The sequence below is a fragment of the Humulus lupulus genome, chromosome 3 (assembly GCF_963169125.1).
Source record: "Humulus lupulus chromosome 3, drHumLupu1.1, whole genome shotgun sequence".
Classification (NCBI taxonomy): Eukaryota; Viridiplantae; Streptophyta; class Magnoliopsida; order Rosales; family Cannabaceae; genus Humulus; species Humulus lupulus.
Window position 1 is genome coordinate 40,106,731 of NC_084795.1, and position 27,268 is coordinate 40,133,998.

General features: G+C 39.1%; 2 protein-coding genes across 2 annotated transcripts; one reads left to right on the forward strand and one right to left on the reverse strand.

Annotated features, from left to right (window-relative positions):
- Positions 1 to 5,547: 5,547 nt before the first annotated feature.
- On the reverse strand, positions 5,548 to 10,754 carry LOC133822561 (G-type lectin S-receptor-like serine/threonine-protein kinase At1g11410). Its single transcript, XM_062254934.1, has 7 exons — positions 9,142 to 10,754; positions 8,390 to 8,521; positions 7,169 to 7,362; positions 6,879 to 7,089; positions 6,334 to 6,571; positions 6,075 to 6,225; positions 5,548 to 5,963 (listed from the first exon to the last, which is right to left on the reverse strand). The coding sequence occupies exons 1-7, from the start codon at positions 10,427 to 10,429 to the stop codon at positions 5,646 to 5,648; spliced, it is 2,532 nt and encodes an 843-aa protein (XP_062110918.1). The 5' UTR covers positions 10,430 to 10,754; the 3' UTR covers positions 5,548 to 5,645.
- Positions 10,755 to 13,992: 3,238 nt separating this feature from the next.
- Positions 13,993 to 15,624, forward strand: LOC133823985 (uncharacterized). Its single transcript, XM_062256846.1, has one exon. It carries the CDS (start codon positions 13,993 to 13,995, stop codon positions 15,622 to 15,624), a length of 1,632 nt encoding a protein of 543 aa, XP_062112830.1.
- The last annotated feature ends 11,644 nt before the right edge of the window (positions 15,625 to 27,268 follow it).

Here is a 27,268-nt window from a genome sequence, read left to right on the forward strand (position 1 = left end):
CCACCGGTTGTTTTCTTGGCCACTGCTGGACTTCAGGAACTTGTTCATCAGGGATGGTAGTATGATGAGCCTCCTGCCCATCATGTTGTTCTGTCTCGTTACCATGCCTGGACCGTGTAGTCACCATAGTTGGATGTTTGCAGCAGCACTAATCGAAACTGCTCTCAATGAAAGCACCAAACTGTTGACGCGGTTCTTCGCCAACAGGTAATTAAGAGAATGAGAGAAAGGATTAGTGCTAAATGTGAACCGAAATAGATATCTGATCTTAGAGGAGAAAAGGGGTGACTCAAGACACGATTTTTAAGTGGTTCGAAGGTTAAAATCCTCCTACTCCACTAGTCAATATTATTGATCTATACTGAGTATTTGGTTACAAAGTATTTCTTACAGGAAATAAGTTTTCCAACCTCTATCAACTCCTAGGGTCTCCATATTTATAGGAGAAGGCACCTGGAAGTTGGTAGGGAGGTCATCCCGTGACCTTCTTACTTGTCGTATCAATTCTGTGACCTTCATGATTAATTCCTAAACCTGACACATAAGTGTGGTCAAATCAATAGGTAAGGAAGTAATGGGCCGCACGACCCAACCCCACCGTGGGTGTCTGAACATGCACGTTCCTGCTGCGTGTCCAAGAAGTCAGGGGGATATCAGGCACGTGATGCCTGATATACGCACGTTTACCTTGTGTGTGTTTACTTCTCAAGGGGTCATAGCTCCATGTCCAGCTCGTACCGCGAGCTTCATGCTGGACTCGACCTTCGGCCTTCAGGGGGCCTGCTCCAGTCTTGGACAATGGAGGTGAGCCCTCTGGGCTTCCTCAAGCTAATGACAGAAGCTCCAGTTTCAGGGGAGTTCATGAGATAACTACGATTAGTCAGCAGCTCGGCTTTCTAATCAGCCCGTGGGAAAACCAGGGCGTATAGTTTATATCCAGAGTACACGCCCATGAAAGACATGAGCTCATGACCTGCCGTGGCATTTACCAACTGGTTAATCCTTGGCAGTGGGAAACATTCCTTGGGACAAGCCTTGTTCCACTCGGAGAAGTCGATATAGGTTCTCCATTTCCCATTTGGTTTCAGGACCAACACGGGATTGGCAACCCAGATCAGGTATTTTGCTTCCCTGATAAACCCGGACAAGCTACTTCTTCCTCTAGCGCTCCAGCTCGTACTGTTCCCAAAAGCCTTCGTTTTTGGGATTTTGCAGGCATGTTCTTGTCCAAGTTTAATGTGTGCATTATTATACTCAGAATAATTCCCACGATATCCTCATGTGACCAGGCAAAAACATCCAGGTTCTTCCGTAAAAAATTGACCAGCTCCTTCTTTCTTTTGTCTTCAAGATTTTTTCCAATTTTTACAACTCTTGAAATTTCTTTGGGGTCGATGTTTACTTCCTCAAGCTCTTCTATGGCTTTGAGCTCTGACCTATTTTTTCCTATCCGCGGATGAATGTCGTCACGTTGGGGGACCTCACCAGCTTCGTCTTGAGGTTCTTCCGTCCCACAAGTGGCTTCTACTTCCTGGGACTCCTCACCTCGTTCACTTATGACCATTGCCTGCTGCCCGGGCTGTGACTTTCCCTTCATAGAAATGCTATAGAATTCTCTCGTAGAGAACTAATCTCCTCTGACTGTGCATATCCCCAAAGCTGAGGGGAATTTCATTTCCAGGTGTCGGATCGATGTTATGTCTTCGAATGCCATCAATGCAGGTAGGCCCAAAATCGTATTGTAGGGTTGGACAATCAATTACAACGAACTCGAGTGTTTTGGAGATAGTTCGAGACTCTTCTCCCAATGTCATTACTAGTCTGATTGTCCCTATGGTTGTTGTTCCTTCACCCAAAAACCCATACAATGTCATTGAGGTCGCCTTCAAATCGGATACGAACAGTCCCATTTTCTCCAAGGTGGACCTAAAAAGCAAATTTACGGAGGTTCTGTTATCCACCAGTATTCGCCGAACCCTTCGGTTGGCGAGCTGCACGGTTACCACCAGCAGATCATTGTGAAGGAATAAGACGTGGCTAGCATCCTCTTCCGTGAAAATGATTGGTTGTTTTTCCAATTGCTGCTATTTTGATAACCGCTTCTCTGGGACGAACTCCACTCCGCTATAAGCCTTGAACTCATTGATGTATCTCTTTTGGGCCCGGCTACTCGTGCCCGCCAAATGAGGTCCTCCAGCAATAGTGGTTATATCTCCTCCTACTATTGGAGGAGGATTGACCTAATTCGCCTGAGTTCCAGATTGGCTTATCGGAGCCTCTGGGACTAACTGAGAGTTTTGCCCGGTAGGCTGATTGGGAACTGCCCGATTTCTGGTTTACTGGGCCAATAGTCCAGCTCAAATGAGAGTCTCAATTTCATCCTTCAGCTACTGACAATCATCAGTATTATGACTGATGTCATTGTGGAATCGGAATTTTTTTGAAGGATCTCTCTTCGCCCTCTGTTTTCTTAAAGGTTCTGGCTTCTTCCATGGGAGGCGATTAGAATTAGCCAGAAAAATACCCTCTTGGGTATCTGTTCGGTCGATATAGGTAGCGTAAATAGGCTTGAACTTCTCCACGGACTTGTTTTTCTTCATCCCGTTCTGGTCGCCCTCACCATTCCCCTTCCTTTTGTTATTTCCCCCTTGGTTATTCTGAGTAACGACTTGAGCCGTAGTTGTAACATCTGTTACTACTACAACAGATTGAGCAGGGGTTTGGCTGGTTCTTACGATAGAAGCTCGTGCCTCCTCCAGGTTTATCCATTCCTACGCTTTTATCTACGCTTTTAACTCCCTTTCTTTGGAGTTCTTGCCACAAGTCACCCCCGAAGAGGATCCCTGTTCTCATTGCCATGAGCTTGGAGCTGTCATCAGTGTCCCTAGCTCGTGCAACAACATTGGCAAATCTACTCAGGTATGCTTTCAATGTCTCACCAGGTTGTTGCTTTACGTTGGCCAATGAATCGGCTTCAACTCGAGCGGCCTGTGAAGCTCAGAATGCTCTTTTAAACTCAGAGGAGAATTTCTTCCATGAGTTTATCGAAGGCCTATTGTATTGTTCAAGCCACTGCCTGGCAGGTCTGACCAGAGTTGCAGGGAACAAGATACACCTTAGATCGAGCCCATCATGATAGTGTTTCTGGGGTGGTCAGATGGATCTCCATCTCCATCAAACTTCGACATGTGCGACATTCTAAAGCCTGTAGGATATGTTGCCAGTGCAATGTTTGGAGCAAAAGGTTCGAACTCCTCATCTAAGTCGCAATCGTCTTTTTCTTTCCCTGATAAGAGCCTTTTCATTTGCTCCTCCATTAGAGCCAGTATTTCAAGGGTTTGGTCCCTAGTCCCCAGGTTAGCTGGGGGCTGTTCAACAGCTCCCATCCTATTATACACGTTTGATGGGTTATAGTCCCTCCAAGTTCGAGCTTGGTTATGTGGGACATTCTCATTGTCACGTACAATGGACAGACCTCCCTTGTTCTGAGTATAGATAACGTCCCCATCCCGAGCGGGATACCTTCTCTGTGAGTTCAAATGATCGTGCAGGTGGATCATATCGAGGACTTTCTACTGAACTCAAATGATCTCTCAGGTCGCTCTTGGATCTACCTCCACGCTGGCTCTCCGTCCAATAACTTCTATTTGCGAAACTTACAGCTCACAGTTGAGATCGAGGACCTGGGTTCTCAACACGCGTTCGTGCGGTGGAAGTATTTGTGAACAGGGGAGGATTTCTCCTATTGTTCCCATGAGCTAGAACATCTCGATGAGGACGAGGTGGTGATAGATGTCTTACAGGTGACGGAGGATGCCTTATAGGCGAGGCTATCCTATTTCCATCAGGACGGACTAAATTAGCCCGCCTTGGTTCTACTCCAATGTCCCTAGTTCCCTATGCCTGGGGCTCTGATCGTGGCACAGAGGGATTTTTTGGGGGATTGTTTCTTTGTGAGCTTGTCCCAGGCCCTCACTGCAGATTGTTATGGGCATTTCTGGGAATCTGTGAATAAGGCGCAAAGCTTGGGATCGCGGTACTGATCGACCGACTGACATGCTGATGACCCCTGTGATGATCAGTGGGGCGAGCATTCTGGTGGTTTTTCCCTAAAGGCACAGTACTCGAAGTGGCGGTTCTAATAGATCGACTCGATTTAGATCAGTTATTCCTATGGGACTTATGAGACCCACTTTTCCTCTTTCCGACATTAACATCGCTTTCAAGAAGGGGTTACCGAGCCAAGACCTCCTCAAAGCGAGGTGAAGTGTGAGGATGGACCCGGAAACTCCATATGGATCCCACATGGTGGGATCCAACCCTTGGACTGGACCATAACGACCTTCATCCCGTAGGATGGGGGTTGTGGGCACTCATGAAGTTGGTCCGGGCCTTCTTCTCAAGTCTGAGTTCTCATAATACTTGGAATATTGGCCAGTTATTGGACCTAGAATGGGTTTTGGGCCTTTAAACCTCTGGCTGCTCAATTTTCGCAGGGCTCTAGTTGGGCCTTGGCCTCTCCAAAGGGTTCGTGAAGCCCACTTGACAATGCCATGTGTTCTTGGTAGAAAATATGGACAACAGGCACAACTCGAGCTGAAAGAGTGTCATTTTCTACTTCGCTGAGGTTCAATTAAAGTCAAGATATCGCGACATATCCGAACCTCAAGATACTTGGTCGAGACTCGGATAATAATTATGTTCGAAGTGTTATGATGTAGTTGGAGCTTGGGGAAGATGGTTGATCAAAGATATGCGTAATCAAATCCCTGAAAATCCAGGATTCTTTCTCCTAGTAAAAGATACGTGTGTATTTATTGTAATGGATACCTACAAAGTGCATAATATTACAATCACAGGAAGTTACCCAAAGTGCTCGTTCTTAATTATAAATAGGAGGAGAGTGAACTATTAAAGGGGATGAATGCTTGATGTATCGAAACTCTGGAGAAATAATCTCAGATTATTCTCTCTAAGAAAACTCAAAAATAACATTGACTTATAGACAAGGTGAAATGTTAACCACTAAACCACGTAATTTTTTTGTGCTTGTAATCCTTATTTACATACAATTTTTGTTGAGCCTAATACTCATTATATTTGAAGTTGACGAAAAACCGGGTGAATAATTGTTAAGCTCCATTGGGGAATTATATTTACTCTATTGCTAGTATAACATTATTGTTTCCATAAGGTAATGGTTTTTATTTTGGAGTTAAATATTCTGGTTATAGAAGATGCAATTCGTGACAATAAGAATAATATAACTATCCTTCCTCTCCAACAACTCTCACGTAGTTTATATCTAGCCCTCGTGATAGATTTAATCAAGGTGATATGTTTTTTATTGTTGAATATAAATAGAATGAGTCATTGAATCTCTTATAAAAGAAAAACATAGCATTGATGTGTTTGGTTACTAGGAAAACAATGTCTTAGTCATATTGAAAAATATTCGACAAATAATTTTTTTTTCTGTTTGTGAAGTACAAAAAACTAAATTAATATTATTAATAATAGAAGATCAAGGTAGACAAAAAGAAAAAATACGAAATATTATAATTCTAATAACATACAAATAATTTAGAGTTGCATTTATATTACATATATTGAATTCCAAATAAATTAACTATAGTATAGCATATTCAACGAGCTTCTACCATAGTACAAGTGACATCATTCACTGAGTTATGTCCTTCACTAGTTGATAGACCTGTATGTGAACTTGAAGTATACATAGTGTAACTTCTTTTACATACAAATGCAGGCTGTTTTGGATTAACAAGTTTTGCCTCATTACTCAACATTAAAACAACTTCTGACATGGTCGGTCGATCAATGGCATACTCTTGTACGCATAACAGCCCAATTGTAATGCATCTCAATACTGTGCCTCCAAATATTTCATCTATGAATGAGTCCATTATTTCCAAGGCCCTGCCTTCTTTCCACAAATCCCAAACCTATAGTTACAATGATTTAGATCTTAATTATGTAATCATATATACCGAAAACCACATGAATAAGCAGCTATAAACAACTTTTATAAATAATACAAATTATTTTTTACTTACATGCTCAATCAAATTGGAGTCTAATTTCTTATCGTAGTAGCCAGTATTCTTTTTGCCAATAATTATCTCTAGCACCATAACTCCAAAACTGTATACATCTGACTTTATTGAAAATCGTCCTTCCATAGCATACTCTGGTGACATATAACCACTATAATAGTGCTTAGAATCACATGAGTAGTTTATTGTCTTTTTATTTTATTTATATAACTATAATAAATTAGTGAGATAAAATAATTTTCAGATCATGGATACTTACTATGTTCCAACCACTCGATTGGTGTTTACTTCAATTTCATCTCCTCCAAATATTCTAGCCATGCCAAAATCTGAAATTTTGGGATTCAAATTTGCATCTAGAAGAACATTGCTGGCTTTTAAATCTCTATGGATGATTCTCAATCTTGAATCATGATGAAGATACATCATCCCTCGAGCAACACCAGAAATGATGTCAAATCGTTTTCTCCAATCTAATAGTTTTCTTTTCTCTTCATCTGTCCAATAATGAATAATATTAATTTAAAAACTCAATAAAATCATCATTTCAACACTTTACTCTTATGATTAATTAAATTCCTTAAAAAATCTGTTTGGTAGAAGAAAAAAAAAACAAGGCTAACGAGGATTATAAGACAAACTATACTTATACTTTTTTTGTTTTTTGACAAACTAGAATTTTACTTTTAGCCACTATATTGCAAGTTGCAACGTGTAAAATATTAATTCATAAATTGAATTCTCTCGTGGTCCTAATTTCAACACTAAACAAAGCACACATGCATCATAAGAAAACAAACATACCAAAAATGAAAACGTCCAAGCTTTTGTTTGGCAAGTATTCATAGATTAACATCTTCTCCACTCCTTGAACGCAACAACCTAGAATCCTGACTAGGTTCCTATGTTGGAGCTTCGAAATTAGCAACACTTCATTCTTAAACTCCTCAATTCCTTGGCCAGAGGTATTTGATAGTCTTTTCACTGCTATTTCCTTTCCATCGTCAAACACACCCTAAAATAATATATTAGTTAGTATTTTATATGTATCATTTTACAAAATAACATACCATACCATACCAGTATATAATTACCTTATAAACGGGGCCAAAGCCACCTTCTCCAAGTTTGTTATTAATGGAAAAATTGTCAGTGGCTGCAGCTATAGTATTCAGATCAAAGAGTGGCAACTCTGAATTTATACTATCATCAAACTCATTTTTTCCAGAAATATCATTCAAAAAGATATTTTGACTTGTATAACCATACTTGCTCCGTTGCTCTTTCACTGTCATTAAATAATAAATGACACAAAATATTAATTCACTTCTTTTTTTTTTTTTTCTGAATCAGCCAAATTGTACAAGTTGAATATCTAAATGTATATTCATTTTGCATTGATACGTTTCCTAAATTTCTCTCTCTGTCATTTGCCAAATAAAGATTCATAATACCAAATTACCAATACTAGCACCATTACTTATGAAAACTATATCACCTATCAATTTGATATACTAAAATAATGAATATTTCAATGGACTTTCTATGAAAGTAGCAACTTATTGAATCAAAATATCAGTAATTCCTTCCCCCATTTTTTTTTATTTTTTTTCATAATCAAAATCTCTACCATATCTTTCACAATTTTCTTGTAATGTTTTGACTAAGAACCCAATAAGTGATCCTATAATTATGGTGTTTATTTTCTCTTAGTTACTTGAGAATTCTAAGATCTCATATTTTTTAATATTAATAACAAGAAATAATTAGTCTTTAGCATTTCCAATACAATGCAAGGTGTTAGAGACAGTTAGGAATTTGTTATGATTCAGTTAGTTGTTAGTTACAGTAGTTTGTTAGAGTAGTTTTGTTAGTTCAGTTTTCATACTCTGTATAAACTCTGTAACTTAATTCATTCAATAAGATTATCACATTTTTCCAAATCTGTTCTTTGAGTCTTGATAAAAGGTATTACTTAATTATAGCTATTCAAAATTATAATGCCTAATATAAATTCAATTTTTCTAAAACCGGAATAAAATAAAATTTGATAAGTGAATCACATACAAATTATCACTTAAATGTATATTTGAATGTATGTGTGTATATATAATGATTAAGTAATTGGTCATTCCAAACTAATGATTCACTATATTGGTCTTGATGATATTAAGCTTAGGATATTTCAATGTATGTGTGTATATAATATAATATGTATCATGATTTAAGCCTTCAAAGATATATGTAAAAGAAATGGCTAAAGTAATAAGAAGGTAGATAATAAAATAGAAATCAAAATAAGGAGAGAGAGGAACCTTTGTTTTTTCTCTTTCGCCACCAATATATAAAAAATAGAAAGAGAACTAGTATTGCAAACGAACTCAACCCAATTCCCAGCTTCCCAATTTTGCTTATAGAGTTCTTTTTTGACTTCTTCAAATATTGAGCTGCAATTTATTATTATATACATAAATGAACAAATGTTATGTTACTTAGCACTTGATAATGATTACAGTAAACAATTTTGAACCTGATAGGGATGCATGGTGTATCATGTAAACAATTTAAGTAACATTAAGGTGTTGCTTGATTTAATGTAATAAAATTAGAATAAAATTTAATAAGATAAAAAAATATATATGATAAATTCCATGAATCTTTCTTCTTGAAAAAAAAAAATCATTTTGCTTAAATAATAATTATAAAAAATTGATTTTATATAAATAGCAATCCAATATTATACAGAGATATTTTTTTTCAAAAATTAATAACTGTTATGTTTGTTGTATTTTTACTTTGTTTTTCTCTCTAGAAGTATTGTTTTTCAAATAATAAAATGTTGGGTTTTGAAAAATCCAGTTTTTTATTTAAAAAATATTTATAAACAACAAAATATATCAAATAGCACTTTATCTATACCAAAACAATAAAAATGTAAATATATATCATTGTTTTTTACAAAAATCATAAAAAAAAAATTTCTATAAAATTGTAATATGACAATAAATTATATTAAAACCAAAAATAAAAAAAATTAATTCTCAAACCAACTTGAATTAAATAATACCTAGAGTAATGGAATCAACTCGCACATAAAAATCTTGGCCTGAATTAGAATAAGTCCTTGCGTCCACCAAATCACCGTGCCATGTCAAGCACCCAATCGGACCATCGCTTACAGTTGCACTAGAGTAAGCCACACACGTACAATTCCTGAAGCACTCTTCCTCACACGATTTCAAACTCATACTCATATTCACATGAACCTTCGATGTGTCTGGTACCTTCACACCTACAAACTTCACAAACCCTTCCCCGTCCCCACACATGCGATTCAGCTCTGGCTTCCTCACACAACCACCTGAACCATCTCTTAGTAACCAGTCCTTGGGCGACTTTGGCTCAAACCCGGGTAGACAGGAGCACTCAAACCCATCCTTGTTGACAGGGTCACATAACCCATTAGGCCCACAAAACTCGTACGGATCACACGTCTCGGTCGGCGCCGAATAAAACTTCAGCCATCGTTGCTCTTTATCCAGCCACGTGGATCTGTAAACAGTTCCTAATTCATCAACCACAAGCCTCGTGAGAATCGAGTCGTTGTGGAGACGATATATGTATGAGACTTCGTCATGATTGTGCACAAAGCTGACATTGAATATGAACCTTACTGCCATTTGGGGTACACCGCTCCACCGAGTACCGGTCCACGATCCAGCCCGCCAACGTGGAACCCGTCCCTCACTCAAGAACAATTGCGGATACCCATTCTGGTCGAACCAGTATGAGTAGTTTCCGGTTCCCGGGTCGTTTGTCGACTTCCAAGAGGTAAGAATGCTGTCTAACCCGGTGACTCGGTTCCATCCAAATTTCATTGAAGGAAGCAGGGTATCTGTTGCGTGATCAAAGCTCTGCCATAAAGGACGACTCTGTCCAGTGTTATTGTGAAGTAAAACGAGATTTCCCACATCTAAAAGCTTAGCCATGGAATTATTTGCTAAAGGGACCGAAACATTGACTGACCAAAAAGAAGAGCTTCCATTTTTACCAAAGAGAGTTAGCCCATGACTATCGACGGCCAAAACTCCGGATTTATCACTTAGAGGATTGTCTCTATTAGCTACCCAAACGATGGTTCGTTCGGGAATTTGGTGGTACCACATTCCGACATAGCGGTTGCGGGAATTTCCCAGGCTAAAGAATCCAAGTGCGAATTTATTTTGGGTAGAGATCAAAATGTCGCCATCTTTGAGAGGTTGGTTTGGAGTAATGGTGTAGAGGGAAAGGCAAGAAGAGAAGGGTAGGAGAATCAGAAATAATATAGTGAAACATGAAGTCACAGAAATCTCCATGGTTTCAACTGTCAACGTAGTTACGTATGTATTGACTTAGTTAGCCAACTACGAGTGCAGCTCAGGTTAAAGAAAGAGATCGAAGTTCATTTTTATCAAAACGCCAAGTAATAGAGATATGGATTGAGGATGGAGATATATATAAGCTGTACTTGTTTCAATTGACGATCTTTATTCATTTTGGTATCACCATCATCTTAAATATTCTAATCATTTTCTGCATCTAATTTTCCTATGTTATAATTTCAATATTAATAATGGCAGAAGAATGTTTTTTTTTAATTTCCTGCATCCCATAAATTCAAATTTTTTGTTTTGGTGCCCGTGACAATGAAGACCAAGTTGAAAATTCAATAAAACTTAACCTTTTTTTTTCAGCGTCAAAATGAATGCATTCGAATTCATGGTTGACAGCTTCAAAGCTTGAATGTCGACATCGTTAATGGTTATACAGCTTCATCGATATTTATAGATTTAGTTACTTGTATATTTATTTAGAAGCCGCGTAACTAACAAATGTACTATACCTTAATCAAATTGTTGTGATAAGTTACGATCAGTTTTTATTGCTAATGATAGAGATTTGAGAAACACCATCCAGCTTTTATTGCTGCACTGTTGATCGATGTATAGAAAAATTGATATTTGAAAGGAAGAAGGCATTCTACATGGGGATTAATAGCATTTTTCTTCTACATAAGGTGGGACGAAAGTTTCAAAAGTCAAAGACAGTGTGCTTATTTGCTTGGGGGAGACACTGCCAAGTCTCCGATTTAATTTAGCCTCAATTTTTTTTAAGAGTGGTCAGGACATCACTACGTGATTTGATAGCGAAATCAGTAATGTTATTTATTATTATCACTTAAGAGCATCAGCAAAAGTCTTGATTATATTAAGGTGGTCCAAAGTGAATAAAATAACATATATTCACTTTTAATTTTTATAAGGTTGCTTTTTTTTCTTATTTTTAGTTAAGATTGTATTAATTGGATTTATATATTTATATATTTTTAGATTTTGTATTTTGTTTTATTATTTGTTTGGACTTTATATTTTGATAAATTACTTTTTGAACATTATATTTTGTAAAATGGTTAAAATAGAACCCTAAACTTAATTTTGGTCAATGTTTTTTCAATTAAAATCACAAATAATTTACAAAATTAACAATTTAGAATAAAAATAAAATAATTCTGCTTAAAAAATATATTATTATATTTAATTTTTTTCATCAAAATTAAGTTTAGGATTCTAGTTTAACTATTTTACAAAACATTATCAAAACACAAAATCCTAACAAATAATGTGACAAAATCTATGGTCAAAAAAATATAAATCCTTAAATAAAATATAATAATTGGCATTTCTCTCCATATTGGCATAATACCCTACAGTGGAGATGCTCTAATAGAAATAGTGTTGTTGTCATGAGTTTTAGGACTTGGCCAATCTTAGGCCCACCTCAATTAAAATCCTTATGCTCTTCAATAATCAAGATTAGTTAAGCCAATATTCTGGGCTAAATAATCTCTAGTAATCTAAATTATTAGAAAATATACTTTATGATTAGCATCTGTGTCAGCTATCAATATAAGATATTAATTTTTCTTTGTGACATGGCAATAAATTTAAAGGCCACTTGTATGGACCCGGCTATTGAATTCAAGCGTACTATCCACTGCAGCAGCTTACTAATCGTGATCGGTGAGGTTATTCCACTAACCACAAAAAAAAAAAAAAAAAAAATTAGCTCCTAAAAAATTGGTTCAAATAATGTCTTTTTGGTAGTTAAATCATCTTTTGCTGCCAAAAATTTTTAGGAGCTACTTGGTAGCTAATACCCTATAGCTGAAAGATTTTTCCTACCAAAAAAAATTAGTAGCAAATGTTATTTATTTGCTACTAATTTTATAGTAGCAAAATATATCGCATTTAGTAGCAAAATGAGTCTTTTGTATTATCTTGTATTTGTTTTGCTACAATAATTTGGTAGTAAATTATGAATAATGGAATGATTCGTAGTACTATTTACTTGTAGCAAAATATTTTAAATTAATATAATAATTTTTACTAGTAAATTAATGAAAAAATCTTTTATTTGGGAATTTTTATTATATAATTTATTTTTCTTATTCTTGCAATCGGTTTGTAGTTGGTTAATTATTTTAATATAAATAATAAAATATTATGAAAAATATTAACATTAAACATAAATTTAAGATAAATATTTATTATATCTATTGAGGGTAAAAAAGTGACGGGACCGTCAACAACCGTGAGTAACCTTTTCGCGTTGGCTGTGGAGACAATAGACGGTGGTTTGGGCGGTGAGTGAGTAAGGAGTTTGGGATTGAGCTTGAGTTTAGGGTGTATTCTCTGTTCAGAGTTCCCAAAAAGCCATTACATTTTGATGATCGATGATATCTGTATATACAATTTAGTACCATGAAGGATCACTAGATTTTGATGTACCGCACTAGCAGCGTTAGACTTTCGTGGTCTGTACAGGTAACAAAATATCTCATACGACCACCATATTTGGACCATCAGATTTTGATGGTCTGTACCAACAATACTACATTATTGTGGCCAGTACAGGCAACATGTATGTAGGAAACACAATATTATTAAGATGATCTTTGTGGTCTGTGCAAGCGACATATAGTCCTTGTTGTCTGTACAGGCAACCCAATGATCTTCAAATACTGTATTATCCTTGATATCATCGATCATCAAAATGTAATGGCTTTTTGGGAACTCTGAACAGAGAATACACCCTAAACTCAAGCTTAATCCCAAACTCCTCACTCACCGCCCAAACCACCGTCTATTGTCTCCACAGCCAACGCGAAAAGGTTACTCACGGCTGTTGGCGGTCCCGTCACTTTTTTACCCTCAACAGTTTGGCGCCCACCGTGGGGCCCCGACAGTAATTAACACCTTTTCGTTGCTCAACACTCTACGAAGAATATAAATGGAGACACCCCAAGATACCAATACCCAAGATCTACATGCGCAGTATGATGCTTTGCTTAATCAGTCCAAGGTTGCGAATGAAAGATTGAAGGAGTTGGAAGCCGAGAACACATCTATTCGCGAGGAGAATGTTGATCTCCAGGGAATAGTAGAGGTTCTCCAAAGGGGAAACACTACTCCACCACTGGATACACAGGCCTCCGGGCGAGGGATAGAACCTATCTGTTTGTTTGACAACACACTCCTATCCGCTGTGGGGGAACATCGTGTAAGTGGCTCAGGGGCCATCATACGTCCCCAGGATGGAAACAATGGCCTACCCAAGCGCACAATTACTACTGTTCAGGCAACAGAGCAGGCCCTCTTATCTGTACATCCTACTTCCACTGCTACGACGACGAGTGGAGAACTTCTGATAACACAGAACCTCCCGAGGAACATGACGTCAAACCTGAATGGGGTAACAACGACCAACCAAGAAGGACTCATCTTCACAGATGCTACTAATAAACAAGACAACTTGATACCATGGCCACTTAGCTGACAAGGGTCTAGGTCCGACACCAGATTCTGTGGACCTGACAATAATGAAGAGGTTTGTCGAGCTAGAGTCCATGATCCAACGGATTCCTGGGTTGCCAACACCTATAAAGAAAAGTGTCGCTAATAGCTTTGCAGATTCGCCATTCGTGGATGCTATAGCCTTGGTCGAGATGCCCAGGAAATTCAGCTTTCCTATAATGAAGATGTACGACGGTACCACTGATCCAGACGACCATGTGGCTCAGTACAAGCAACGCATGTTGGTTACTGCTATACCTCGAAACTTACGTGAGGCTTGCATGTGCAAAGGTTTTGGATCAAGCTTGGTGGGACCTGCACTTCAATGGTATATAAATATACCCAACAACACCATATCCTCCTTTGCTCTATTGACAGATAGTTTTATTGAGCAATTCGCCAGTAGTCGCACGCTAGAGAAACAGTCAGATGACCTCTATCGGGTTATACAGCGAAAAGGAGAGTCTTTACGCGAATTCGTGGGCAGATTCAATAAAGAGAAGGTGGCCATTCCAAATTGCAATGAGGCAACTGCTACGTCCGCTTTTCGTAGAGGCTTGAGTCCTGGATCAAACCTTTACAAGGAATTGACGAAATACCCATGCAAAACCATGGATGATGTACTTGCAAAAGCATGGGCACAAATTCGCTATGAAGAAGATGATAATCGTGTTCACTTACCCCCTCGCTACGAGCAGAGGGACTCTAAAAGAACCGCAAGGACCGAAAGGAGAACCAGCGAAAGCAGAATAGATCCTTACCCACTTCCAAGCAAGTATTCATCCAGGAGAGACAACCAAAGATCTATGGATCGCTCAAGCCAACGAATGGGAGAAAAGCTTAAACTTCCTGAGTACACCTTATCTGTACCTCCTCAAGAGGTAGTCTCAGTAATGAAAGGAATGGGAAGCACAGTGCGTTGGCCAGAAAAGATGAAGGCTCCAGCAGATAAGCGGGATAGGAGTAAGTGGTGTGAATTCCACTCTGACCATGGGCATCTCACTGATGAATGCATAGCACTCCGACTAGAGGTCAACGAATTGTTGAAGCGTGGACACCTGACTAATTATCTATCAGAAAAAGGAAGATTGACAATAGAAGGAAAAAAGAATCGGGAGCCAAGGTCTCAGAAGAGCCCTACCCCCGATAGACCACCAACCAAAAAGGTGGTGAATTGCATTACAGGAGGATATGAGGTAAGTGGTATAACATATTCTGCTGCAAAAAGACATGCACGTTCGACGACAAGTGGGGAAGTTTTACACTCTACCAACACAAATATTGACCCAAACTTGGTGATAAGCTTTACCAGCACAGAAGCTACAGATCTGTTGAACCCCCATCATGATGCTTTAGTTATCTCAATTAATGTCGCCAATTGCCTTGTCAAAAGGGTGCTAATCGACAATGGAAGTTCCACAAATATCCTCTTCCTGAATGCATTGCAAGAGATGGGTATTGATGAGTCAAATATTACCAGGTGTTCCACAATGATTTTTGGATTCAGTGGAGAGCACAAGAGTTCGATTGGGGAGATTGATCTTCTAGTCTACGCTGAAGGGGTGAACATTTGTGTCAAGTTCCTCGTACTCGAATGTCCTTCTGCTTATAATATTATTCTGGGAAGACTATGGTGTTATCCAAAAAATCATAAGTGAATGACGTGGCAAGCATTAATGACACATGGCTGACACCTGGAAGAATGCATGCTCGACTATCGACCAGGAAAGCACCCTGTATCAGGCGATCAGTTGTTCATACGACCAGCCTGGTCGTATGCACTTTATACGCGGAAAAGATCTTGGGCAGTTATGGTAGAATCTGAGATTCTCTCCCATGATTTCCTGAGTATCCGATTATTTAGGAAATAATATCTGTAACAAATCAATGTAACCCTTCCCTGAGCTTATAAATAGAAGGAGAGGACTCAGGGAAGAGGATCGGGCTCTATTTTCTCTTTTCAGACTTCTAAATCGTTTGTGACTAGAAACTATATTGTATTTGGTCTTCAGAGGCTAGTGAAACTCATTGAACCCGAGTTATTTGATCACTCCTTTGAATCTCAATCTAATAACAATTCAAGTGGACGTAGGTCATTACCAGATCCTGGGGCCGAACCACTATAAACTCTTGTGTTCTTATTCTTTTCGTCATAACGTTCTTTTCAACACATTCATACACGTCAAGCAAATAGTGACTCCGTGTCAGTTGTCCAAATCTAGGGTCAACACATGGATACACGACATGAGAGCTGTGCCATCTACTTATCACCAGATAATTCGTTTCCCAACCAAATGGGGTGCACGGGAAATCAAAGGAGAACAAAAGATGTCACGAGATTGCTACAGGCAAGCTCTCAAACCCGGCAGAGCCACTTTATAGCAATTAGAGCAGCCTCGACCGGGATCGGAGGCTGAACATCCGTCAGTTGAAGAAATAGACGAAATTCCAATCCACCCAGACTACCCTGACCACAAGGTGCAAATTGGTTCAAGGTTATAACCAGAAATTAGAAAGAAGCTCCTTGATTTTCTTGTGGTCCACCATGATCAATTTGCGTGGTCTCATGCAGACATGAACGAAGTCAGTGTAGATGTTATTACCCATAAGCTAAATGTAGATCCAGACTATCTTCCAGTGAAACAAAAAAGAAGAAAGTTTGCTCCCAAGAGAAACCGAATTATAAATGAAGAAATTCAGAAGTTGCTTGACATTGGTTTTTTTCGTGAAGTCCACTACCCACAGTGGTTGGCTAATATCGTTGTAGTCCCAAAAAAGAATGGAAAATGGCGAGTGTGCATCGATTTTACAGACTTAAATAAAGCCTGTCCGAAAGACTCATTCCCTTTACCACATATCGACATGATGGTAGATGCTACGGCTGGGCATGAATTGTTGAGCTTTATGGACGCATTTTCAGGCTACAATCAGATTCTAATGCACCCATAAGATCAAAAGAAAACTTCTTTTATTACTGAACGGGGAACCTACTGTTACAAAGTAATGCCCTTTGGGCTAAAAAATGCAGGGGCTACTTATCAAAGGCTCGTGAACAAGATATTCACTGTATACCTTGGAAAGTCAATGGAGGTTTACATTGATGACATGCTCGTCAAATCTCTCAGATCTGAAGATCATGTTAATCACCTCCGACAATCATTCAAGGTTCTACAACAGAATGGAATGAAGTTGAACCTAACCAAGTGTACGTTCGATGTACGTTCAGGTAAATTTTTGGGGTATCTGGTTACTCAAAGAGGAGTTGAGGCCAATCCAGACCAAATCAGATCCATTATGGACATCCCTTCTCCACGCACTAAAAAGGGTGTCCAGAAGCTAACTGGCAGAATAGCAGTGCTTAGCCGATTCATCTCCAGATCATCAGATAGGTGTCAAAAATTCTTTGACATCCTTCGAAAGAACAAAACGTTCCAGTGGACTCCTGAGTGCGATCGTGCATTACAAGAGCTAAAAGAATATTTGACGCAACCTCCTCTTCTGTCTAAGCCATTGGAAGGGGAGATTCTCTACTTATACTTGTCAGTGTCAGAAGCTGCAGTGAGTGCAATGCTAGTTAGAGAGGAGGAAAGGAAGCAAAAGCCAATTTACTACACAAGTAAGGCCCTACTTGATGCTGAGACACGCTACACCCACTTGGAGAAATTGGCATTGGCCCTGGTAGTTGCTGCACGAAAGTTGCATCCATACTTCCAATGCCACCCAATTGTAGTTCCCACTAATTTTCCAATGAAGTCAATTCTACATAAGCCCGAGCTCTCAGGTAGATTAGCAAAGTGGGCTGTGGAGCTTGGAGAACACGACATAACCTTTCGGCCTCGTGCATCCATTAAGTCCCAAGTCTTGGCAGATTTTGTGGCTGATTTTTCCCCGTCCATTCAAAAGGAAGCAAAAGGAGAAGCCATGTGCTTGGACAAAGAAACATACAATGAAGGGTGGACCATGCATGTTGATGGCTCGAGCACTACTCACGGTAGTGGTTTGGGTGTGTCACTAAGATCACCTCAGGGGGATGTCTTTGAACAATCTTATAAATGTGGCTTCAAAGCCACCAATAACGAAAGTGAGTATGAGGCACTCATAGCTGGATTAAAATTGGCTATAAGCATGGGAATAGATAGCATCATCGTCTACAGTGATTCTCAGTTGGTAGTAAATCAAATGCAAGGAGACTACCAAGTTAGAGACTCAAAGTTAATTGCCTACATGACCAAGGCTAAGGAAATCCAACTCTCTTTCAAAAGATGTGATATCAAACAGATCCCTAGAGACCAAAATGTACAAGCTGATGCCCTTGCCAATCTAGGATCCTCTATAGAAGCAACAGAAGAGAAGAAGATCACGCTTGTTTACTTAGAGTGGCCTGCTGTTTGGAAAGGTCACCAAGAAGCCTTGGATGTGCAACAAACGGGATCATGGATGGATCCCATCATTGATAATTTGAGAGATGACAAACTCCCTGAGAATAAGATGGAGGCTCGTAAACTTAGAGTTAAAGCAGCAAGATTTTCTATCATTGAAGGGACATTGTATCGAAGGTCCTATATGGGCGTTCTCCTTAGGTGTTTGACCCCAGAGGAGGTCGAGTACGTGTTGCAGGAATTGCATGAAGGAGAGTGTGGAAACCACTCCGGACCACGAAGCTTGGCTCATCGAGCACTCACTGTGGGTTACTATTGGCCAACCATGAGAGCAGACACAAAAGACTATGTCAGAACATGTGACAAATGTCAACGATATGCTCCCGTCCCGCATCGGCCATCAGAGCCCCTCCATCCCATTATATCTCCATGGCCTTTCATGAAATGGGGAATGGATATTGTGGGCAAGCTACCAATGGCACCTGGACAGAAGGTGTACCTGCTTATGGTGACAGATTATTTCACAAAGTGGGTAAGAGGATAGTCTTTTTCGTGTATCAAAGACAAAGAAGTAATCAACTTTATCTGGAAGAATGTGATCTGTAGATTTGGAGTCCCAAAGGAAATTTTCACAGACAATGGTTCTCAATTTATCAGCAGTATGTTCAAAATCTTTTATGCGGACTGGAATATTCAACTTAACTTTTCAACACCGAGATACCCACAAGCCAACGATCAAGCTGAATCCACTAACAAAATCGTAGTATCTACACTCAAGAAGCGACTAGAGGCGGCAAAAGGTAAGTGGGTTGAGGAATTGCCAGTTGTGCTATGGTCTTACCGTACAACAGAAAAGACTTCCACTAGTGAGACCCCTTTCTCTTTAACTTATGGTTTCGAAGCAGTCCTCCCAGTTGAAAGAGGTCTTGATACCTTGAGGACATCTACAGCAAATGAGGAGACCAACTCTAATCAAATGGCAAAAGAGCTAGATTTACTTGACGAAAAAAGAGACAAGGCCCATTTAAGGATAGCATCGTACAAGCAAATGGTAGCTCGACATTACAACAAAAACTTGAGGACTCGTGCATATAAAGTTCGGGATTATGTCCTAAGGTGAACTTTTCAGAACACCAAAGAGGCTGGAGTAGGCAAGCTTGGATCCAACTGGGAAGGACCCTACCAAACTACTAAGGTGGTGGGGCAAGGAGCCTACAAGCTACAAGCAACTGATGGAAGGAACGTTACGAATAGTTGGAATGCATGTCATCTCCGACCTTATTTTTACTAGTTTAATTTTGCTTCCATTTGTACAAGGGGTAACTACTTTGTACTCTTTCCTGGCTGAGATTTTATCCTCAAGGGAGGTTTTTCTCAGAGAGGTTTTAATGAGGCGAAGCTTAACCCACAGTGTTGCCCTGCACGAAACACTTTTTGAGATTTTGAGTTAAATTTTATTCAGACTTCATTTTGTTGTTTGCATGTTTATATCTTTAGTATATTCAACTTTGTCTCATCTTGTTTATTTGTAAGTACGTGAGCAAGAATAAACTTAGAAGCAAAGCCTCCAACATTTACTTCTAAGCTGGGGGCCAAGGATACTACAGTATTTGAAGATCATTGAGTTGCCTGTACAGACAACAAAGACTATATGTCGCTTGCACAGACCACAAAGATCATCTTAATAATATTGTGTTTCCTACATACATGTTGCCTGTACTGGCCACAATAATGTAGTGTTGTTGGTACAGACCATCAAAATCTAATGGTCCAAATATGGTGGTCGTATGAGATATTTTGTTACCTGTACAGACCACGAAAGTCTAACGCTGCTAGTGCGGTACATCAAAATCTAGTGATCCTTCACGGTACTAAATTGTATATACAGATATCATCGATCATCAAAATGTAATGGCTTTTTGGGAACAATGCGTTGTCTACACAGACCATCTAAAGATTATGTCACGCGTACATGCCATAAAAATGTTTGTTGCTCGTACAAACTATCAAATTCTGATGGTCCAATAATTTCTTATACAAGCCTCAAAACTATAACCAAAGTGTTGGTTTCACTGAGTAGATGGTCTATACAGACCATCAAATGAGATGTAATTCATAATAAGTGTTTAGGTTCTTGTACGAGCCATAGTTATGTGTTGCTTGCACATACCATCCAAATATAACACTAATACAAGTAAAAGTTCACATAGTCACAAAATACTACCCATATATATGATGGTTCCACAACGGAGGAGTTTGACAACATTTCAAAATGAAATAAACATAGTCTAAAAAGCAACAATAGCAAAATGAGAAGTAAAGTCAAAAAGGGTGCAAAGAAGCCCCGAAAAAAGGCACATCGTAGTAGCGTGCAAACAACTCTACTCTCGAGCATCGACATCCATTTGCTCGTCAAGACCATCAGACTCGACTCCCCCAGCCTTGAGTTTCTCAAGTTCTTCATATTCAGCAATCACTTTGTCCACCTCCCATTGGTCCGCCTTGCCATCTCGAAACTCAACATAATGGTCATAACGAGTCTTAAGAATGGCGTGGTCAATAGTATCCATGCACTCTTGCCTTAGGTTCTCCACCTTTTGCTCTAACTCTATTTTGGCCTTCGGTAGCCCTTCAATTTCAAGTGATTTCTCCTTAGACTCATTTTTGAGTAAATCTGCTTCTTTCTTCATCCCGTCGAGCTTGGTCTCAAGATCACCAACCTTCTTAAGGGAAGTAGCATGTGCCTCCTTAAGTTCTTCAACTTTCTTTTTCTCAGCAGCTATTTCAGAAATGGCCTCCTTAAGCCGACGAATTGATGAAGAAACTTCCTCTCTCAAGAACGCTTGAGCTTGAATGCTCTGTATAAGATCATTGAAATAATGAATGAAAGTAGATCTTTTGCAATCTTGAGATAAGCATGGATAAAACATGTATAATATACCTGAAATGTATGAGTGAGGACAAAATCAAAAGTATTACTAATGCCCATGCTCTTCATCTGTTTTTATCTTCCGGAAATACAAACTTTGCAACATGTGGTAAGACAACTCCGGGGTCTGCATAGGCTGAAACATCATCGGGAAGTTCAAACTTCAAGTCATCACACCAATCCTCTTCACTATACTTGCTCAGCTTTTTCTCAAGCTCGTGGCCCTCCAAGGCAACCACTTGTTTATGTGGAGAAGCAGATTCACCGAGTATAGAGAGGGGAGCCTCTTCTTCTAGATCAGCCCGACAAGCTTTAGCCATTTTTGGTGGTTTGGCCTTGTCTTTGCTTTGTTAGACTTCAATCTCTCAGCTAAGCGGGCAGTTGCATTGTTCGAAGAATTGATCACAAATTCTTTTGACATTTTTTCTGCAATTTGGTATAAATCCGGAGACAATGGATCAGTAAAAGCAAGGTTACCACCCAATTTCAATATCGAATATCTCCCTAGTAGGTGGTCACTGAATTTGGCAGGAGGAGGCACATGAGTACCTTTCTTTGAAGATTCTACAAACTCCCACAACCTCGTACAAGTAATATTCTTGTGGGAAAGAATTTTCCGCCAATGTCTTTTCTTTGCAGGGATAGATAAGATCCAATCAATAATATCCTGAGTATGAGGTCCGGGATCAACACGAGAGTTTTTCTTGAGACCTGCATAAAAAGAAGACAATGAGATTCAGTTTACAATATGCATAAAATAGAGCAAGGGATTAATACATACTCAAACACCATGATGTAGGAACTTTATGACCCTCGCGAAAGGCATCCTTTTCTGCCACAAACACATATAAATCTTTCCAATCTGGATCGTTATGTAGACCCCCGACTAAATGAGCTTTGTTGGATCTTGAGACCACTTTGTACCTACCGTTCTCTTTATCATGCAACTTCAGGTAGTAAGTATGACAAAATTCTTTTAGCCCAATTGATTTTTTATGTACCTCACCCAACACCTCTAAACACATGATGATTTTCCAACCATTTGGCATCAATTGGGAAGGGGCTAAACCAAAATGCTCAAAAAATTCTTGGACAAAAGGAGACATATGCAACCTAAACCCAAGGAAGAAGGCATATTCATAAAAGGCGACATAGCCAGGAATATCCCAATCAATCCTCTCATGAGGTTTGGCTAGCCTCAAATCAATGTGTTCAGGAATGTGATATATTTCCCTAAACACAAGCAATGTTTCCTCATCAAGCCACGAGGGAGGAGATTGCAACAAAAAGTTCTTTGTAAAGCCACTAGTGGCTTCCATGTCGAGTTCTAAATTTGGTGGTTGATTACATTGAGGAGCTCTCCTCGAACCATCACTACCATCCCCTTGCATAGCCAAGGTTACCAAACATAGAGGGTTATTTGATGCAGAGACATCATCCATAAACCCATAAGAAATATCTAATCTTCTTCTCTTAGAAGAAGATGCAACAGGGATAGCCTTGGGGATGATAGAGTTTTCAAGGCTTTCAATTGGCATAGCTATTGCATTCTAAATAGCAAAGAAAAGTAAAGAATGAGACTTTACCTTCAGAAACACAATCACATTATAGCTCAACCACCAACCACCACAAAATAAAAAATAAAAAAAGTGAAGAGAAACTTGAAAAAGTTTCAGTTTTGATAAAAAATAAACCCCAACGATAATAAGAAAAATATATATATATATTTACCTCAAGAATACTCTAGTCAGAATATTTTATAAACACTCTTTTGGGAGGTAGAGTCATTCAACGTTCAAACTTGAAGAAGCAAAAGAAAATGATATTCTGGTGGCCTATGGAGAAGAAGAAAAAGGCAGGAGAAACAAATGCAAAATGGTACATATATATTGAAAGGTTAGCTCATCAATATATAAATATTTTATTCCAAAATAGATATGAATATATATTATAGCATTGACATTTCAATGACATATTGAAAATGAAGAAGTAAAAGCTTCTAACGTGCATGCTAAATGTATTTGAATATAATGTAAATATATTATGTAAGTTGTACTATTGGAGAAATGGAGGGAAATTAGTTTATGATTTATCATTTCACATATCATTCTGTCATTCGTACAGTACCATTCCTATACCACCAGAGTATATTTTGGCTCAAAACTTAAGCCAATTTAATTTTTGTTTGAAATCCACTATTAAATATATATATAATATTAGTATATATATATATGATAAACTCTACTACTACCATCCTCATTCAACATCCGTACAGTACCGCTAATAAATTATATATATATAAGTACCTTCTATTATATATATATAACCCACATTACTACTATTAAATCCTATATTACTCATTCACACTAATATTATATATAATCTATTTATGGTGACTATCACCCTACAAAGTCTTTTTTGGCTAAATATAATTGTGGGCTTTATAGGCCACGGATACCAACATTGTTATTTGTCTCTTAAGTCAAAGTGGTCTCAATAGACCACATTATATGAACTCTATGTTTTGTTCTTAAATTATAGTGGTCTCTCCAAGACACATGGTATATATATATATATATATATATATATGAGCTATATTTTGCTTTTTAAATTATAGTTGCTCGTACAGGCCACGAAATGTGTAAGAGCACAGTTGGTCTTGTGATACCAAAATTGTCTCTACATGCCATATAGGTACTATTTTACAGGCCACAAAGTTGGTAGACACACACAATACTGGTCTTTTAAAATTAGAGTTGCCTCCACAGGCCACAAAATGTGAGAACACACAGCCTACATTATTTCAAAATCGATATGGTCTCTACAGACCATATGGTATATGAGTGTTATTATTACCTCTTAAACCGTAGTCTCCTCTACAGGCCACAATGTGCAGAAGCACATTGTATTATCTATCAAGAGTTGTCTTTATAGACCAAATAATGATCACTCTACAAGCCACGAAATGTGTAAACACAAAAGTTACATTCAAAAGATGATGTGGCCTCTACAGGCCACACTCTGCAAAAGATTCAAAATTCTTGTGGTATAAATTATCTTTACATGTGGGATAATACTCTAACAAGAGGAACGTCGTGTCTACAGGCCACACCCTATGTGCAAAAGACTGCATCTTGCTCATACATGATGAACACATATATATATATATATATAGTTTGTACATAACACATCTTGTACCTAACCATATACAATATTAATAAATTCTTTTTAGTCTCTACAAACCACGTCTTCATGATGAGAAAATTTGAGGTCACTACGAACTACATCTTGTAATAAAGATATATAAGATGAATGAATTTCTCGTAGCATTTACGAACAACAAAACTATTGGTCAGACACCATCAAATTACTCTCCAAAATAACTATACTATTTTAGAGAGTGGGGGACAAATTGTACGGGCAAAAATCTCAATTGGATCTCGGCCCAATTCAATGAACCCATAAACTATGGATGATGAACACTAGGTAGTCTGTACAAGTCACTCCCTTCGTGGACTGCATAAGAGAACCCAATGGCCCAAAATTATAGAATATGCCTTAGTTAAATTGTAATATATATGGTTTGTACAACCAACCATACAAGCCCACTTGATTATGGGCTGCACAGCCCACAACAATTCTTTAGACATACTTAGGCCTGCGATATGGTCCAAGGGGTGGTAAGCCCAAATGCATGAGGGCTTATTCGGATTACGTGGTCAGCTCACGAAAGTGGGCTGGACAGCCCATTAAGACTAAGTCTAGCCTCATAACGGTTATGCACACAACTCGTGGACTACACTACTCCAAGGCGGTTGCAACTATTTCCACTATTCTAGGTCGTGGATCGTGATCCCCGGGAAAGTGGGCGTACAACCCACAACGATAGGTGAACACATTTGAATCATAGAACGGAATGACTATTCTACCCTCCAACTGAACTACGATGGGGTTTGATCCCTTGTATAAGGGTACGTAGGCAACTTGAGGGGGATCTGGAACTCTGAACAGAGAATGCACCCTAAACTCAAGCTCAATCCTAAACTCCTCACTCACTCACTGCCCAAACCACCGTCTATTGTCTCCACAACCAACGCGAAAAGGTTACTCACGGCTGTTGGCGGTCCCGTCACTTTTTTACCCTCAACACAACGCATTAACAATTTCCACCCATCAAGTTCTAATCCATTAAATAGCTTTGGGTCATAATTCTAATCTCCAGAACGTTGAGTTCTATCAATCCGGGTGATAGAATTCATCCCGAGCCTTAACTATTGAATCCCCGAGCCTAAAACCTCTTAAAAACCCAAAAATGAACTAAGCGCCACAGCCCTAGGGACTCATGCCGCGGCCCCCAGCTCAACCCGAGGCCCTGCCAAAATAGCCCACACGCGTCGCGGCCCTTCCTGAAGGGCGCTGCGGCGCGCCTTCAATTCCAAACGCCCCAAGTTCTAAGGGGCCGCGGCTCAGCAAGAACAGCGCCGCGAACCGACCTCTCGAGCCCAGAAAAACCCACCATTTCCTCTACCAAAATCAAGCCAAATACCATTGAAATCCATCTAACAACCTTGTTTATTTATCCCAGAAGTTCTACCATGATTCCAGCAGCAAAACCTAACAAACTCTAGCTTTAAAACTCATCAAACCCCGAAATTCAATCTCAAACTTTAGAACCTTAAGATAACCAGAAGCTCAACTAAATAATCACAGAATTCAATGGTTAGAATCACAATTAAAGATTTACCTTAGCCCTGCTTGAATCTACAGATTGATACTGAGCAATTTTCCAAGTTAGAAGCTTAAATCCTAGCTTGATTTGCAAAATTCCCCTTGGTAAGACTTAGAGAAAATAAAGAGAGAGTAGGGAGGATGCTTGGGTCGGTTTAGTGTATTCTGCATGCTTCTTATGTTTTGTTTTATTAAACTTAGTCTCTAAGGTTACCTCTAGGCTTGGGGTACCAAAAACGTCCCCGATGGCAAAATGGTAAGTTTCCCCAATATTCCCTCCTAGACATTCCAACCTCAAATATATCTCCAAATATTTATTTCCATAACTCGATAACCCCATAAAATGACTGACACCCGAAATACCCCTCGACTCGCCCCGAGTCGGATTTTTGGACCCGTTGTGACTTTCTAGCTAATCGCTCCCTTGAACTGTCTTAGATCGTGCAACACAGATATATCGTAGGTATATCACAATTATCACATTTATGCCCTCAGCAGGCTAAAATTACAATCATGCCCCTAATAACCAGACGGGGCCCACATGCATATTTAATTCACCTAAACATGCATCGCTAATCACATATTCACACAAATCCACATATTAAACAATAATTCACATATTTCCCTCCAGGCACGCTAATCAAGGCCCTAAGCCTTATTAGCAAATTTGGGTCGTTACAACTATCCCCTCCTTACAGAAACTTTGTCCTCGAAATTACCTGAATAACTCGGGATACCGTTCCCGCGTCTCTGTTTCTAGTTCCCATGTCACCTCCTTGACCTTGTTGTTCCTCCACAGCACTTTCACCAAGGCGATGGTCTTGCACCGCAAGACTTTGTCCTTCCGGTCGAGAATCTGAACTAGTTTCTCCTCATAAGACAAATCCTGATCCAACTCCAAATTCTTATAACTTAGAACATGCGTCGAATCAGACACATACTTCCGAAGCATGGATACGTGAAACACATCATGAACCCCTGATAAGGCTAGAGGCATCGCCAATCTGTAAGCTACCTCTCCAACCCGTTCCAGAATCTCAAAGGGGCCAACAAATCTAGGGCTCAGCTTGCCCCGAACACCAAACCGTCTCACTCCCTTCAAAGGCAAAACCCTAAGGAACACATGGTCACCCACCTGAAACTCCACGCTCCTGCGATTCTGATATGAATAACTCTTCTGGCGACTTTGGGAGGCGAGCATTTGAGCTCTAATCTTTTCAACTGCCTCATTGGTCCTCTGAACCATTTCAGGACTTTAATACCTCC

What these genes read in the sequence shown, in the direction of transcription:
- LOC133823985 (XM_062256846.1), top strand. Translation starts at nt 13,993, where the DNA reads ATGAAGAGGTTTGTCGAGCTAGAGTCCATGATCCAACGGATTCCTGGG.
- LOC133822561 (XM_062254934.1), bottom strand. Translation starts at nt 10,429, where the DNA reads ATGGAGATTTCTGTGACTTCATGTTTCACTATATTATTTCTGATTCTC. An exon ending in AGTTGATTCCATTACTCTAG is followed by an intron (nt 8,522 to 9,141) that starts GTATTATTTAAT and finishes AATAAATTGCAG; the next exon opens with CTCAATATTTGAAGAAGTCA. An exon ending in CTTGGACGTTTTCATTTTTG is followed by an intron (nt 6,572 to 6,878) that starts GTATGTTTGTTT and finishes ATTATTGGACAG; the next exon opens with ATGAAGAGAAAAGAAAACTA.